Source organism: Babylonia areolata, chromosome 14 (genome assembly GCF_041734735.1).
Source record: "Babylonia areolata isolate BAREFJ2019XMU chromosome 14, ASM4173473v1, whole genome shotgun sequence".
Taxonomy (NCBI): Eukaryota; Metazoa; Mollusca; class Gastropoda; order Neogastropoda; family Buccinidae; genus Babylonia; species Babylonia areolata.
This window is the reverse complement of record NC_134889.1, coordinates 18,558,971-18,575,529: the sequence shown is the minus strand read 5'-3', so window position 1 is coordinate 18,575,529 and position 16,559 is coordinate 18,558,971. Positions and strand designations below refer to the sequence as shown.

Genomic DNA, 16,559 nt, shown 5'->3' with positions numbered 1-16,559 from the left:
ATTCTCTCGCTTCCTAGGTGGACGCGTTACCTCTAGGCCATCATAGAGAAAGAGAAAGAGAGACAGACAGAAAGAGACAGAGAAAGAGACTGAGACAGAGACAGAGAGAGAGAGAGAGAGAGACAGAGTGAAACTAAAGAGAGACAGAGAGACACTAAAGAGAGAGACTGAGAGAGATGTGATCATGTGGTGATGCATGATAACAACTAACACAGATGTGTGCAGTTCATTCAAGCATTGTATGCTTTTGCCGACAGGCTGAGAGAGAGAAAGAGAGAGAGAGAAAGAGAGAGTGAGAAACTAAAGAGAGACAGACAGACAGACAGAGCAAGAGAGAGAAACTAAAGAAAGATAGGGATGTAATCATGTGGTGATGCATGATTACAACCAAACACAGATATGTGCTGAGTCCCTCAGTCCACTCATGCACTGTACGATGCTCTTGTCAACAGGCAGACTGTCACGTGTTATCAGTTGATCTCAGGCTGTCATCTCGCTGACACCAAACACAAAACAGGATATCCCCCAGCTACTGCTGCTGCTATGATAGCAGGGGAGTGGAAAGAGAGAAAGTGAGTCATTCAAAACAACGAACAACTGTACTGCCATGTGTCAAATCATATGAATAAAAACTGCCCCTGCTCAATGGCCACAGAAGACGACGGGTAACTCTCCAGCAGATTTGCAACACCACTGAAATACTGTAGTGGAAAAAATAGACACTCCCCACTGAAATACTGTGGTGGAAAAATGGACACTGCCCACTGAAATACTGTGGTGGAAAAATAGACACTGCCCACAGACTGTTGTGGAAAAATAGACACTGCCCACTGACTGACTGTTGTGGAAAAATAGACACTGCCCACTGACTGTTGTGGAAAAATAGACACTGCCCACTGACTGACTGTTGTGGAAAAATAGATACTGCCCACTGACTGACTGTTGTGGAAAAATAGACACTGCCCACTGACTGACTGTTGTGGAAAAATAGACACTGCCCACTGACTGACTGTTGTGGAAAAATAGACACTGCCCACTGACTGACTGTTGTGGAAAAATAGATACTGGCCACTGACTGACTGTTGTGGAAAAATAGATACTGGCCACTGACTGACTGTTGTGGAAAAATAGATACTGGCCACTGACTGACTGTTGTGGAAAAATAGATACTGCCCACTGACTGACTGTTGTGGAAAAATAGATACTGGCCACTGACTGACTGTTGTGGAAAAATAGATACTGGCCACTGACTGACTGTTGTGGAAAAATAGATACTGGCCAATGACTAACTGTAGTGGGAACTGAGACGCTGCCCACTGATTGACTTAGTGGAAAAAAATAGACTGGGTAGTCAGCAGGAGTCTGTTGGCCTGGTAGGAGTCACATAGAATCTTTCCCTGTTGTAGATAGCTTGGTTATAAACAAGACATTTTGCACACTGCACATGATCCTCCCTAAGTGTACGACAATGCAGTGAGCCATCCCTCTTTTCTCATATCCCCCTTCTTTTTAAAACAAAACACACACACACACACACACACACAGGTGCGAATGCAACATGAACACACATATAACATTACATAAAGTGGAAGCATATAAAACTGAATGTAAACGCATGTATATGTATCATTGTATTCTTCAGCATGCGTACATCATCACAGAATAAGACAAAATCATGGAAATATCAGGTCTGTAACACATCAAAAACACGTCTGAGCCCTTAAGTTGACATACACATGTACACAAAAAACTCACACACACTCCCCCACAGTTCATGCAAACAAACACACAGACTGACACACACACACATGTGCATGATGATAAAATGCATGAAGAACACTGTCCGCAAGGCCGGCAGGACAAAGAGAACACACAAAACAGAACCTGCTAATAAGAGTTTCTCTCTCTCTCTCTCTCTCTCTCTCTCTCAGGGTTTCTGTCTGGGACTGTCAACAGAAATCATGGCTTCCAACATATAATCCTGTTTCTGTTTGTATGCCACATGTACATCATATTCCCAAGTGCTAGGCTAGCGAAATAAAGAACAGGTTATCCCTCAAAGTGCTGGATATAATAAAACATACAGAAATCATGCTTAAAACAAAGGGATAGTTTGCCTCCGATACCTGTGCTCTGATTTGGGGCATTTGTATGCTTACCAGTAAGAATAAATAGGTAAACCTATACAATTTTGGAAAGTAGAGTGGATGAAGAATCTGATAAAAGTAAGAAAAAGGCTGTACCTTGTATGTAGTTGGAGATATTCCACAGGATATAATCAACAAATTTTGCACACTTGTTTTCCAAAAACGTCAACCACAATGTTTATAGGTATTTTCACATCTTTTACAGAGTCAAAATCTCAAAATTGGCATTAAACTGTACAAAAAATGTTCTGGCTGTAGAATCATGATATGAATATAACTGAAACAATGAAATTATAAGCATTTTATTATTTGTTTGAGACACGCCCAGCAACACCACGCACGCGCACATCTACAATACTTTATGCAATCACAGGCAAAAACAGAAATAAATGTTTTCTTTTAGCTCATGTCGCTTTCAAAAGCAACAAGAATGCTTTAAATCAAAATAATTTCCAGTTTTCTAGCTTGATTTGGTCAAGAAATCACAATAGATCCATGCCTAACCCACTTTACCACCCCTCCCCACCCCCATCACCCACCCCCCAGTTTTTGTAGCTGAAGATACAAAACTGAATGAACAACAAGCAAGCCAGCATGCCCAAGTGTCAAAATAACAAAGCCGTTTTCACCAGAATCCCTGTCAGCAAACGATCAATCATGGCTCATCGCGCTCTCCGGGTTATGCTACAGGCCCCACACCCAGCAGGCATCCTGTCTACATCCTGATACAGCGGCTCACATTTCCAAGTCCAGCTAAACAAAGAACAGGTTATGCTACAAGCCCCACAACTTACAGGCACCCTGTTTATATCTTGATGTAGAAGCTCACAGTCGACAGAGACATTTCCAGCGTTTCAATCTGAATCATGATGGTTGCCAATACCATGTTTGCGTTCCTTTTGTGTCTTTGTCTTCTTTCTGACACAGGCTTTGCTGAGAGATCTACTAATGATGGAGGTCAGTGTCTGGTGGGTTTGGTTGTAAACCAAGCTCTTCAGCTGCAACAGTATGAAAATCAGCTGCAACAGCAAGCCAGCCAGCTGCAACAGCAAGAGAGCAAGCTGCAAGAGCTGACCGATCAACTGCAGAGACTGACCAGAAAACTGAAAGCGATGGAAAGCACCGTGGAACGGAACGCTGCAGGTCTGATGGTGCTCAACAATGCAACAAAACCCAAACAAGGTAAGATTCTGCGCTCAAACAAGGTAGGAGTTTACCCTCAAACAAGGTAGGGTTGTACACTATTTCCTTGAAATCAGTCTAATTATTTTGTTGCTTTCATTTTCCATCTTTTTTTTTCATTGTTATGAAAGTGTTGCATTTTTTTTCTATCCTATTGTGTTGTCAATTATATTTGTTTATCAATGGTTATATAACTAAACTTCTGAGAAAAAAAATTCACAACTGCTCTCAGCTTCATCAGATCTGGTGGTTCTCAATGTGTGCCTACAACATGCAAAAATGTGCATAACAAGTGTTTTGTTCCAAGTGCCATTTCAATTTTAAACTCAGTCTTGCATGGTAGACTGTTGTTTTTCTTCTTCTTACTTTTTTATTTTTTTTTTTTTTTAAAGTGTTCAAGGTACTGTACTGTTGATATTTTGTTGATGCAGGCACTGCACTGTTTACAACTTCTCTTTCTTTCTAACATTCATTTAATCTTTCTTTTTTCTCTCTCTTTCTTTCTTTTTTTTTTTCTGTACGAAAGAGCTTAGACAAAACATGTCAAATGACAACCAAGAAAAAAAAGAAGCTTTTATTAAATAGGTATAAAAAAAAAAGGAATAAATAAATATGGTAAGAAACAAAGCCTTCCCTGACTTACACATGATTCCAACTAAATTTACAATCAAAATTACTTTTGGGACAAGTAGTAACAATTACACAAAGATGAAGAAATAAAAATAATCTATGTAATAAAAACATGAATCGGTCAATACCAACTGGGTCCTAAATGGACAAGAGTGCATGTTATCCTCTCTGCACTAAAAAAACAACCACCAAAAAAAAACTAAGAACATCAAACAGGATTTTTTTTAACACAACAATAATGTTAAGACAGCACTCATTGCAGAATGATGTGACTGTGGAATACTATTTGTATTCAGTGAAAGTTCTTTTATAATATATGTAATATCCAGTTTATATAATGCTCATCACAGAATAGTAGTAGTTGTTCTATTATATGATAACTGTGTTTTCTTCAGAACAACAGTTCATATAATTTCACTGTCAAATTAAAGTTAGGTACACTGCTCATTGCAAAATTATGTTGAATACAATTTGATCTGAAGAAACACGGCTTTCATCAATATCTACCAACATTTGAGGTTCGATTTCTCTACCAGTGGTGGTTGCTGAGAAAACGCCAATACAAAAGTTTCACACACACACACATACACACAACCACAACAAGGTAATCACACAGACTCACTTTGTGTGTGCACATGAGTCAAAGACCAGACCATAATTATTGGTATAAACTGAAGCAGCATCACGCAGTCCAGATAATCTGAGCATCAATTTTCATTATTTTCTTTCTTTCTGCAGTAGTGAGCTGCAACTCCCATGTTCATTCATATCTACAAATGGGCTTTACATGTAAAACCATTATAATCCCCCTGTGTAGGCAGCCATATTCCATTCTAAGGTGTTACACACTGGGCAAGTTTGTGTCTCCATGATAACTGAAGACTGACATGGATTACAGAATCTTTAACGTGCATATTTGATCTTCTGCATGAGTATACACACAAAGGGGTTCAGGCACTAGCAGGTCGGCACATACTTTGATGTGGGAGATCAGAAAAATTCCACCCTTGACCCACCAGGCACTATGGCTGGGATTTGAACCCAGGACCCTCAGAATGAAAGTCTCATGCTTGAACTATTTGCTGTTTTACTGTGTTGCCACTTAAATTTTAGTGATCTATGGAAGTGCAGCTTTTTGGTTTGTTATTTTAGCCTGTTGACTGTGTGTGTGTGTTACATGTGTATATATGTATATGTATGTGATATGTCTATATATGTGTATATATATGTGTGTGTGTATATGTACGTAGGTATGTGTGTAGGCATATGTGTGTATGTGTGTGTACATATGTGTATATGTATAAAAAAAATATATATATGTATGTATGTGTATGTATATTTGTGGTGTGTGTGTGTGTGTGTGTGTATGTATGTGTATGTGTGTGTGTGCATGTATATGTATTTATACATTGTGTGTGTGTATGTGGGTGGGAACATGTACATGTGTGTGTGTGTGTGTGTGTGTGTGTGTGTGTGTGTGTGACCTACTTATTTATTTATGTATTTGTGATATGTTTAAAACTTTGATTTGTGGTGCAGTTATGACAGGTTGTTACATTTATGAGTGAACTCAGGTGGTGCTTGTAAGGTTAATGGAAGGATGAAAGGTGTGTGTGTGTGTGTGTGTGTGTGTGTGTAGGGGGTGAGGGGTGGTTTGGGTGTGGGGGGTGGGGGGCGATTATGCTTAGGCTTGTAGGTATTTTTCCAAAGGAGGGGGAGTGTGGGATATGGGGGTGTGGGTGGTGGGGGGTGGTGGTGAAGAAGTTGTGCTAGGGCTTTTGATTAGTATGAATGAATGAAAGTTGTTCTTCTGTGATGCTTAATGTGAACTGTGGAAGTGCTGCTCTTTGGCTTAATTCTTGTCTTACTCTGGTGATATTTGATTTTTAAATGAACGATGATCTTTGTAGTTGCATTTCTTGTGAAGAGAGAGACACAGAGAGAGGGGATGAGAGAGAGTGTATGTGTGCGTGTGAGTACGCGTGGTGTGTGTGTAGGGGGGGGGGGGGGGGGTTAGATGTGCAATGCGGTTTGGCTGACTGAAATGGAGAGGCACGTAAATTTCAGTAATCTGTATATTTGTATATAGCTATTTCCATTTGGTGCCATTTAATTTATCTTTTTATTTTTTATTCATTTTATTTGTTTGTTGTTTTCTTCTTATGTTGGACATGTGCTGCTGCCAAAAAGAAAATCTCTGTACCAAAGTATAGACAATAAAGTTTGTGTATTGTATTGTATTGTATTGTGTTGCACCCATCCAGCATCAAGTAAATAAACCAGCCCAAATCAGTTAAGAAGTGCGAATTTTGTTGAAAATAACATGTTTTCTTTTTTTTTTCTCTCTCTCCCAGTGGCCTTCAGTGCACGCTACTCCAAATCTCAAACATACATAAGTGTCGGCAAAAGCGGCACACTGAAGTATGATACCGTTGTCACAAACATCGGCAACAGATTCTCCCCCAGCACCGGTATCTTCACCGCTCCTTATGCCGGGGTGTACACCTTCTATGCCAGTCTGCGTTCTTCAAACACACATGGATATATCGTGCTGGGCATCTTCAAAAGCTCCACACAGCTGGTCATGCTGACAGCGGATGGTAAAGGCGACCTTTGGGACAGGGGAAACGGCTTTGTCACGACTCATCTCGACGCTGGAGAGCAGGCTTACGTCAGACATATCGGCGGAGACACACACCTCGAAACCGGTGGATTAACCACTTTCTCTGGCGTGCTTGTAGCTGCTGACTGACTCAGTGTCTGATGGCAAGAAGATTTTTGACAGTCTCGGGTCATGACTTTCTTGCTTACACTCTTGGCATGAAAACAGCCGAAGCTATTTTTTGTGTTGGTCGAGTCATCTAATCAATTGCTTGAACCTTATTAAACATGCAGAGCAAAACATACTGATTTTCCCATGATGCTGTGTGTGTGTGTGTGTGTGTGTGTGTGTGTGTGTGTGTGTGTGTGAGTGTGTGCATATGTGTGTGTGTGTGTCTGTAGGTGAATGTCAACCATCTGTGTTTCTTTTATCTGTAAACATGTGTGTTTGTACATGTGATTGTGCATGTGGTGCCTCTGTAGGTACTGAAGTGTTCTCACATAAGCATAAAGCCCAATGGGAGGTGGAACATACAGCTGGAGAGATGCATCCAGTTTTGTCAGCATGTTGCTCAGTTCAGGCTCACACGAAGCAGACACTGTCATCAGTGTGGACTTTAGTATTGTATCGCATCGTATTGTATTGTATTGTATCGTTTCGTACAGTATTACTTTTTTGTCACAACAGATTTCTGTGTATGAAATTCTTGGGCAGCTCTCCCCAAGGAGAGCATATCACCACACTGTAGCAGCCTACTCCTTGCTTTATCTTTCCTTTTCATTTTTCTATCTGCAAGGGTATTTGTTTTACTGTCAAAGTGGATTTTTCTATACAATTTTGCCAGGAACAACCCTTTTCTTGTCATGGGTTCTTTTGCGTGCTGCACACAGGACCTCAGTTTATCATCTCAACTGAAGGAGAAGCATACACCACACCACACCGTACTACACCACCCTCTCCTCCCCCCCTCACTCTTCCCCACACACCACACTAGAGAGAGACTGACCAAGGAGGACTGCTGCCCTATGTGCTGTAGGGGCTGTCTCCCGGGGGCAGGGGAGGTGTCGAAGATCTGCGTGGTCAGGTCGTCTTGTGGCTCACGCTCCAAGGTCTGCAGCATGCGGAACATGTCCAGCGTCAGCTCGCTGAACTTCACCTGCACAACACAGTCACAGCCCTCACTGATGGCCGCGGCAGACACGCCCACCCCAGAATCTGACTATTTGTACTGAAGGTTGACCAGGCGACTTTAGTTGACTAGACAGTGCACTGCCATAGGTGACTTAAGTCAACATTAACTCTTTCACTGCCAAGTTTCTGTGTGAAAAACACTCCCCAGCGCCAAATTTTTTTTTAGATATGATGCTCTCAGTCACAGGCTTCGGTTACTGTTAAAACAAGAACATGGACTTGTTCACTTCAAACTCAGAGGGGGCAAAGCTTAGTCATTGTTCTACAGGCGGAGAAGCTGGCTGCAGCTGTCAAGCTTTGTTACAATGTGAAAAATGGTCTTATCAACATGATCGCTCAATGTCAACTAAAGTTGCCAATGGCAATGAAAGAGTTAAGGGGTCTAGTTAAAAGGATCATTAATTTTTTCACACTGGAACAAAGCATGACAGCTGCATCCAGTTTCCCAGGCAATAGAACAATGACTAATCTTCACCCCCTGACTTAGTTTGAACTGAGTAAACAAGTCCATTGTGTTGTTTTCACATAAGCTGAAGCCTGTGACTGAGAGCTTCGAGTCTAAAATAACTGACGTTGGGGAGTGTTTTTCACACAGTAACTTGGCAGTGAAAGAGTTCTGGGTCCCACAGACTTTTATGGCCATCAAGGCAGTGAATTCACATCCACCGTGTTCAGGGCTCGGCATAGGAAGACGGGGCCCAATCCTCTCCTTCTGCCAATTTAACCTTCCCCAAGCAAAGTGCCTTTCCCAAGAACCCACCACTGTGCCAAAACATGGTCTCAAACCTATGTGTGTAACCTGCATATGTTGATCAAAATTATATACATATATATATATATATATATATATATATTTCAAAATTTAAAACAAAAAATTTGCAGAGCTTTTGAACCAGAGCTTTTTTGCAGATGGTTTGCGTCTTAGCCATATTTGATCTGCATTTCACTTAGGTCTAAGCACCTTTTTGTACGACATTTTAACTGTTAACCTATTCCCGTCTTTTCCATGACTTCACTGCTCAGATTCTTCACAACAAAAGTGGCTAGGCCTATCATATGCTGAACGAATCCCACAATAACCAACTTATCAGGCAAGCTGCCAAATGAAGAAGTTATGCAAAACAACGACAAAAAAATAAAATAAAATGAAATAAATAAAATACTGAGAAAAAAGTACAACACATTACACTACCCCACAAGTTTAATAAACCTTTCACTCCTACTGAAGCACGGAGAATTACAACAGAGTTCAACAAAAAACATGCCAAACTTGATCGTGACCATATTATGAAACACACACACACAAAAAAAGGTGGGGGGGGGGGGGAAGAAAGAAAAAAAGCAAGGTTACAGGAAAATTTGTGGAGCAAAATTAATCAAAAAACAGAAATCAGTGACTGATTTTTTAGGTGTGAGCATATGCACACACACACACACACACAAAGGAATGTTAGAGAAAAATGTAGAGCAAAATAAATAAAGAACACAACTGCAAGTGCCAATCACTCCGCCAGCCCACAACCCCATCCCTCCACCCTTACCACACACACACACACACCGAGCGCACCTGTTCATGGCAGTTACCGACGATGAGGATCTCCTGCAGGGTGAGATATACGGGGGCACCTTTCTCCAGGGGGGCAGTGTTCATGGGGGTCAGGCGGTGCGACAGCACGATCATGGAGGAGTCCATGTCCACCACGTTGATGATGTTGTCCGCCTGCAATGGTCACCATGGCAACACATCTCCACCCCGTCACCCAATCGTTCCATCAAACTTTACACACACACTCATCTCTCCCATTGCCCCAGCATTTCAACATCTTTATACACACACTCTCTTCTCACCCGTTGCCCCACAGTTTCATCATCTTTATACACACACACTCTCTTCTCACCCGTTGCCCCACAGTTTCATCATCTTTATACACACACACTCTCTTCTCACCCGTTACACCACAGTTTCATCATCTTTACACACACACTCTCTTCTCACCCGTTACACCACAGTTTCATCATCTTTATACACACACACTCTCTTCTCACCCGTTACACCACAGTTTCATCATCTTTATACACACACTCTCTTCTAACCCGTTACACCACAGTTTCATCATCTTTATACACACAGACTCTCTTCTCACCCGTTGCCCCAGCATTTCAACATCTTTACACACACAACATAAGCGCGTTGGATTACGCTGCTGGTCAGGCATCTGCTTGGCAGATGTGGTGTAGCGTATATGGATTTGTCCGAACGCAGTGACGCCTCCTTGAGCTACTGAAACTGAAACTACACACACACTCTCTTCTCACCCATTACACCACAGTTTCATCATCTTTATACACACACACTCTCTTCTCACCCGTTGCCCCACAGTTTCATAATCTTTACACACACACTCTCTTCTCACCCGTTACACCACAGTTTCATCATCTTTTTACACACACACTCTCTTCTCACCCGTTACACCACAGTTTCAACATCTTTACACACACACTCTCTTCTCACCCGTTGCACTACAGTTTCATCATCTTTATACACACACTCTCTTCTCACCCGTTGCCCCAGCATTTCAACATCTTTACACACACAACATAAGTGCGTTGGGTTACACTGCTGGTCAGGCATCTGCTTGGCAGATGTGGTGTAGCGTATATGGATTTGTCCGAACGCAGTGACGCCTCCTTGAGCTACTGAAACTGAAACTACACACACACTCTCTTCTCACCCGTTACACCACAGTTTCATCATCTTTACACACACACTCTCTTCTCACCCGTTACACCACAGTTTCATCATCTTTACACACACACACTCTCTTCTCACCCATTGCCCCACAGTTTCATCATCTTTACACACACACTCTCTTCTCACCCGTTACACCACAGTTTCATCATCTTTATACACACACACTCTCTTCTCACCCGTTGCCCCACAGTTTCATCATCTTTACACACACACTCTCTTCTCACCCGTTACACCACAGTTTCATCATCTTTACACACACACTCTCTTCTCACCCATTACACCACAGTTTCATCATCTTTATACACACACACTCTCTTCTCACCCGTTACACCACAGTTTCATCATCTTTATACACACACACTCTCTTCTCACCCGTTGCCCCACAGTTTCATCATCTTTACACACACACTCTCTTCTCACCCGTTACACCACAGTTTCATCATCTTTTTACACACACACTCTCTTCTCACCCGTTGCCCCACAGTTTCATCATCTTTACACACACACTCTCTTCTCACCCGTTACACCACAGTTTCAACATCTTTACACACACACTCTCTTCTCACCCGTTGCCCTACAGTTTCATCATCTTTATACACACACTCTCTTCTCACCCGTTGCCCCAGCATTTCAACATCTTTACACACACAACATAAGTGCGTTGGGTTACGCTGCTGGTCAGGCATCTGCTTGGCAGATGTGGTGTAGCGTATATGGATTTGTCCGAACGCAGTGACACCTCCTTGAGCTACTGAAACTGAAACTACACACACACTCTCTTCTCACCCGTTACACCACAGTTTCATCATCTTTACACACACACTCTCTTCTCACCCGTTACACCACAGTTTCATCATCTTTATACACACACACTCTCTTCTCACCCGTTACCCCACAGTTTCATCATCTTTACACACACACTCTCTTCTCACCCGTTGCCCCACAGTTTCATCATCTTTACACACACACTCTCTTCTCACCCGTTACACCACAGTTTCATCATCTTTTTACACACACACTCTCTTCTCACCCGTTACACCACAGTTTCAACATCTTTACACACACACTCTCTTCTCACCCGTTGCCCTACAGTTTCATCATCTTTATACACACACTCTCTTCTCACCCGTTGCCCCAGCATTTCAACATCTTTACACACACAACATAAGTGCGTTGGGTTACGCTGCTGGTCAGGCATCTGCTTGGCAGATGTGGTGTAGCGTATATGGATTTGTCCGAACGCAGTGACACCTCCTTGAGCTACTGAAACTACACACACACTCTCTTCTCACCCGTTGCCCCACAGTTTCATCATCTTTACACACACACTCTCTTCTCACCCGTTACACCACAGTTTCATCATCTTTACACACACACTCTCTTCTCACCCGTTACACCACAGTTTCATCATCTTTACACACACACTCTCTTCTCACCCGTTACACCACAGTTTCATCATCTTTGCACACAAACACACACCCTCTCTCAACAGTTTGTGTTCTTGGAACAAGTTCAGAAAATATATGTACACTTAGAAACTGACTGTATATATATACAGGTATGAGTGTATCTCACTCTCTCTCTCTCTTTACACACACACACACATATATATATATATATTAGGTAGGACCACTTAAATTTTGAAATTCAACATATCTAAAAACTAATTGCACCATTGGAAAGAACATAAAAAACTAAGTTCACATGCAAATTTTCATTGCATTATACCCAGTAGTTTTTAAGAAAACGGCGTCTAAAAATGTGCAAAAATGACGCGTTTTGACAGATTTAACAAACTGTTATTTTTAGACTGTCATAAAATTTTAAGATGAAGACTTACCACATTGTTCTTTGCTGTACTTGGTTCCACCAATACCTAGTTTATGCTGAATTTTTTCTGGCCTACTCAAGAACATGCTTAGAGAGAGACAGTGCCTTCAAAATAGCAAAATATTCAGTTTTGTCAAGTGTCGAATGGCCTGATTTCACAGTGATAACATGCTGACTTATAATGCTGATATCTCAGAAAGTTTTCATGCTACAAAAACATTTCAGATATGTGCATGTTCAGAAAAGCATGTAGAATACAGTTTTTTGGAAGACTTAATGCTATCAGAAATGCAAATAACAATGAAAACAGTCACAAAGTATATGGTTTTTAGTAACAAATGAGCAAGTTTTTTACCATCATGATGATACTATGCTGTCAGATATCACCAGAGTAATTGTAAATGTGCATATTTGACATAACAGAAGTCCAGTCATTTCAGCATCCTTGATTTGCAGTTCCCTTTCTTTTTCACTCAGTTTTGCTTTAAGAAATGACACCTCCTCTGTCGTTGTTCTTAGTTCCTGTGTGATAATGTCCTCATTTTTTTTCTTTGCTGCATGCTGGCTCTGGGTCTGAAGTAGGAGGTAGCTGTTTGACAGTTTTTTGCTTCTTCCTGCTGTCTCTGATGACCTCTGCACTTTCAAAAGGAAGTTCTAAAAAATCTTGAAGTGCACTCTCTCCCCCTGGTTTACTTCTGTTTTTACGCAGGCGAGCCTCATCTGCTCTGAGCCTCCCCAGTTTTAATTTGAGCTGTTGGGTTGGTGGCAAATCTCTGACCAGGTGTCATTTATGCAATGTTGCATCCTTTATCCTCAATATCCTAGCTAAGTGACATACTTCAGACACAAGACCAATAGGACAACTGAGCAAAGCCTCACAGTCCTCTACAGTTCCTTTCAAAAGATCTGCACGTGTAATTCCAAACTTCTGACAGGAGGGGCCAGGGAAGATGCATGAATCTTTCCTTTCTTGTAAAAAACATTCAGCACCACTGATCGTTTCACACTTGCTGAATTCCTTAACTATTGACACCACACGTGGAAAGGTACACTCTGGGAACAATTTGTGTAGAAAATGTTCCATTTCCCCCCAGGTTTTGTTTTCTTGATGCTTTAACATATTTAACTGCATCAAGGGTTTGTTGTTGGATGGAACCTTGGGTGCTGATGGTGGTCTTCCTCGTCCACTGTGTGCAACGGTCACCCTTAAGGCTTTATACTGATCATCATCTGAAATACACAGTCATGAAATTTGAGACAGCTCTAATGCTTTAAAATACTTTTTTTTTTTCATTTCATAGATGCTTTTGCATATATATCATTTATATGTGTGTGTGCATGAGTGTGTGATGAATGTGCACTGATACATGATCTACTAATTTCATTACTACTCCACTGTAATGGTTTCACTTAAATTGATGTAAGTTTTATGTAACAACATATCTTAAACTTATTTCATGTTTACTAATCATATAAGTTATTTATTCTTTACATCATTTACACACACACACACACACACACACACACACACACACACACACACACACACATACTAACTAATCCATACTCAGGCAACCTCATGTATGCATGCTACATCAGTTCAACAGACACTAACTCTGTGCATACACTCTTAGTATATAAGATACATACTAATGCGCGCACGCACGCACGCACGCACGCACACACACACACACACACACACACACACACAGACGCGTGAAATTGTCTTGGCGTTTGATGATCAGAACAGAAGTGGAAAGATACACGTGTTCCCATGCTGTCCGACGTCGGTCACAATATTAAACCATCAATCCGCTCTCACTAACTCAAAACCCTTGTTTGTACAACAAAAAATTACTGAATAATCTGACACTTCATCTTCTAGATACAGCTGTCGATCGCGGTAAATTTTTGAATAAAAGATCATAATTGTGCTAAAAAATAACGTGACTGACGAAGCGTTACTGTTCCCAGTTACACATCAACACTGCTGAAGCAAAGTTGCTAGGATTCATCCAAACCCACAAAAATATAAAAAATATGATTTACATTTATTTTCAAAATAAACATATTGAAAAAAAATTTGCTTACAAACCTGTAAGTTGGCGTGTTTTCCATTCTTCAAACGATGATGACGAGCAGACGGCTTCGATCGCCGCCATGGTCGAGCAGCGTTGCGGGATCCGAAATCGGTCACTCGTTTTTCTTCCAAAGCGCGTTCGAGACTCTTTCTTTATAGAAAAGCCATGAATTGCACTTGAAAGTGCATAGTTTAAACTTTCTTTTCTTGTAATTTGCTCGTGATTTGAAACACTGGTTCGTATGTTATAGGGTCGCAAACATCAGTCTCACACTTTCGCTGCGACTTTCAGATCTACTTTCTGTGAAAACCCCAACAAATTTCTAGCAAATCTAAACTTGAGAATCCTGGCTTGCCAGTGACATAGTTTCTAAATTTATACATGGCCAAACAATGCAGCGCGAAACGATCGAGTGACACACATGTTATTCTGCTCGCGCGGCAAGCACGGCGGAGTCTGTCACCGCAGTAAAAATCGACGCGACACCCTTTGTGTTTGAACGCCCGGCACATACCAGTTTGACTCGAATGATAAAAACAAATACCACAGAAAGATAGATGAAAGAATGAACTTTATTCCAGTATAAGATTGGTGTCATTTAATTAAGTTTGGTAGTGAAACGAGCGAGTTGAAAATGGTCAAATTATGGGTCTGGACTGCGCTGTTAACCACAGCCACAGTGGCCGCGGACCGACCTATATATATATATATATATATATATACACACACACACACACATATATATACATATAATGATAATTACAATAATAAAGCAAAGCTTAAATGTCTTCATTTTCCATAAAGAAGTGGAAGAAGCATCCAAAAAAAAATGTCTTGGTTTAGCTTTTAACCTTTAAGTTTAACCTCTAGGCTGCCTATATGATGAGATAACTCGTCAGCACAAGCATGTACACTTCACTGCCACAATGACAAGATTACTCGTCATTGAAATATTCTGACTTTCCCTAATTTGCATTCAGCTCACTGACAAAAATACTGGTAGCTTTAGCTAGGGGAATCTTTCTAGATTCTATTCACAGCCAGAAACACCATCTACGTCATGAGGCAGTCTTTTATTTGAATGTTTTAGTTGGGTTACTGCCACAGTGTTTGCCTGGCTCGTCTCCTCACTCGCTCGCTCAACAAAATGTTGGACTGACGCCGTGAAGAAATGTGATTGTGGCAAACTAAATCAACCAAGACTGCTTTCTTTAAAGATGCTCAGAAAGAATTGAAGCATAAATTCGAAGGAGAAGACAGTGATGAACATTTATTGGACGATTTGATAAAAAAACAAAGGGATTCCAGATGGTTTAATGTTCATAAGTCATCAGGCTCCTAACATTGTCAACAATAACAGACAGTATTCTAGTACATTACAATTTTGCTTGGACTCTGATTACACAATCCTACAATTTACTTCGCTGACATGTGGATAAGTCACACACACACACACACACACACACACACACACACACACACACACACTCACTCTCACAAACACACACACACACACACCGCAAAAAACAAAGGGAGCAATCAAGAGAGTGGCCAAGATACGACTATCAGTGAGTGATGCCGGCTGTACAGCAGTAGCAGACGACAGAGAGTGACCGAATTATTGGCAGGACACAATGTGAGAGACCTGGATAAAGTGACTGTGTGAGAGGGGTGAAGAGGAGGTGGGGTGGAGACTGAGGGGGCGTGGCCTCACATCCATATTATCACTTGGAGAAGTCACAATGCACTGTGTATCTGTCTCATTTTTATTTTTTTTTTTAATTATTGTGGTTGTTCTAGTATAATTTTGTGTGTGCAGATATCATCCATTTGTCCAGAAAATATGATATTTTAGTGCAAATTACCTGACTAATATTTGTAATGAACAAGTTGAAAAAGTGACAAAAAACAACAGCATGTCACTGAAAATATCTAAAATGGGGAAAACATCATGTGTTTTGTATTCGTTATTCATTTACCTTTCAGAAAATATATACTTTTATGGGTCTTTCTCCGATAACAAAGAGCACAGAATTTTTTTTTAAATTTATACCCGTTTTTTGTGAAAAAAAAACAACCCTGGCAAATAGATTTCACTTAAATCTTATTTTCCTGAGAGCAAAAGGGTTAAAACTCTCTCTCTC

At 40.9% G+C, this 16,559-nt stretch overlaps 2 protein-coding genes across 2 annotated transcripts in view; one reads left to right on the top strand and one right to left on the bottom strand.

The window, feature by feature from the left end:
- LOC143289882 (protein SCAI-like) overlaps positions 1–16,559 on the bottom strand; it is a 48,070-nt gene that overhangs the window by 18,684 nt on the left and 12,827 nt on the right. The window contains exons 7-8 of the mRNA XM_076599089.1: positions 9,320–9,472; positions 7,568–7,717 (exon numbers count right to left, since the gene is read on the bottom strand). Coding sequence (XP_076455204.1) covers positions 7,568–7,717; positions 9,320–9,472 — 303 coding nt within the window. The remainder of the gene's footprint in view (positions 1–7,567; positions 7,718–9,319; positions 9,473–16,559) is intronic.
- On the top strand, positions 2,807–6,861 carry LOC143289883 (uncharacterized). Its single transcript, XM_076599090.1, has 2 exons — positions 2,807–3,329; positions 6,314–6,861. The coding sequence occupies exons 1-2, from the start codon at positions 3,014–3,016 to the stop codon at positions 6,709–6,711; spliced, it is 714 nt and encodes a 237-aa protein (XP_076455205.1). The 5' UTR covers positions 2,807–3,013; the 3' UTR covers positions 6,712–6,861.

Excerpts from the sequence above, each read along its gene's own strand:
- LOC143289883 (XM_076599090.1), top strand. The coding sequence starts at position 3,014 with ATGATGGTTGCCAATACCATGTTTGCGTTCCTTTTGTGTCTTTGTCTT. Across the intron at positions 3,330-6,313 it reads TGCAACAAAACCCAAACAAG|TGGCCTTCAGTGCACGCTAC; the intron begins GTAAGATTCTGC and ends TCTCTCTCCCAG.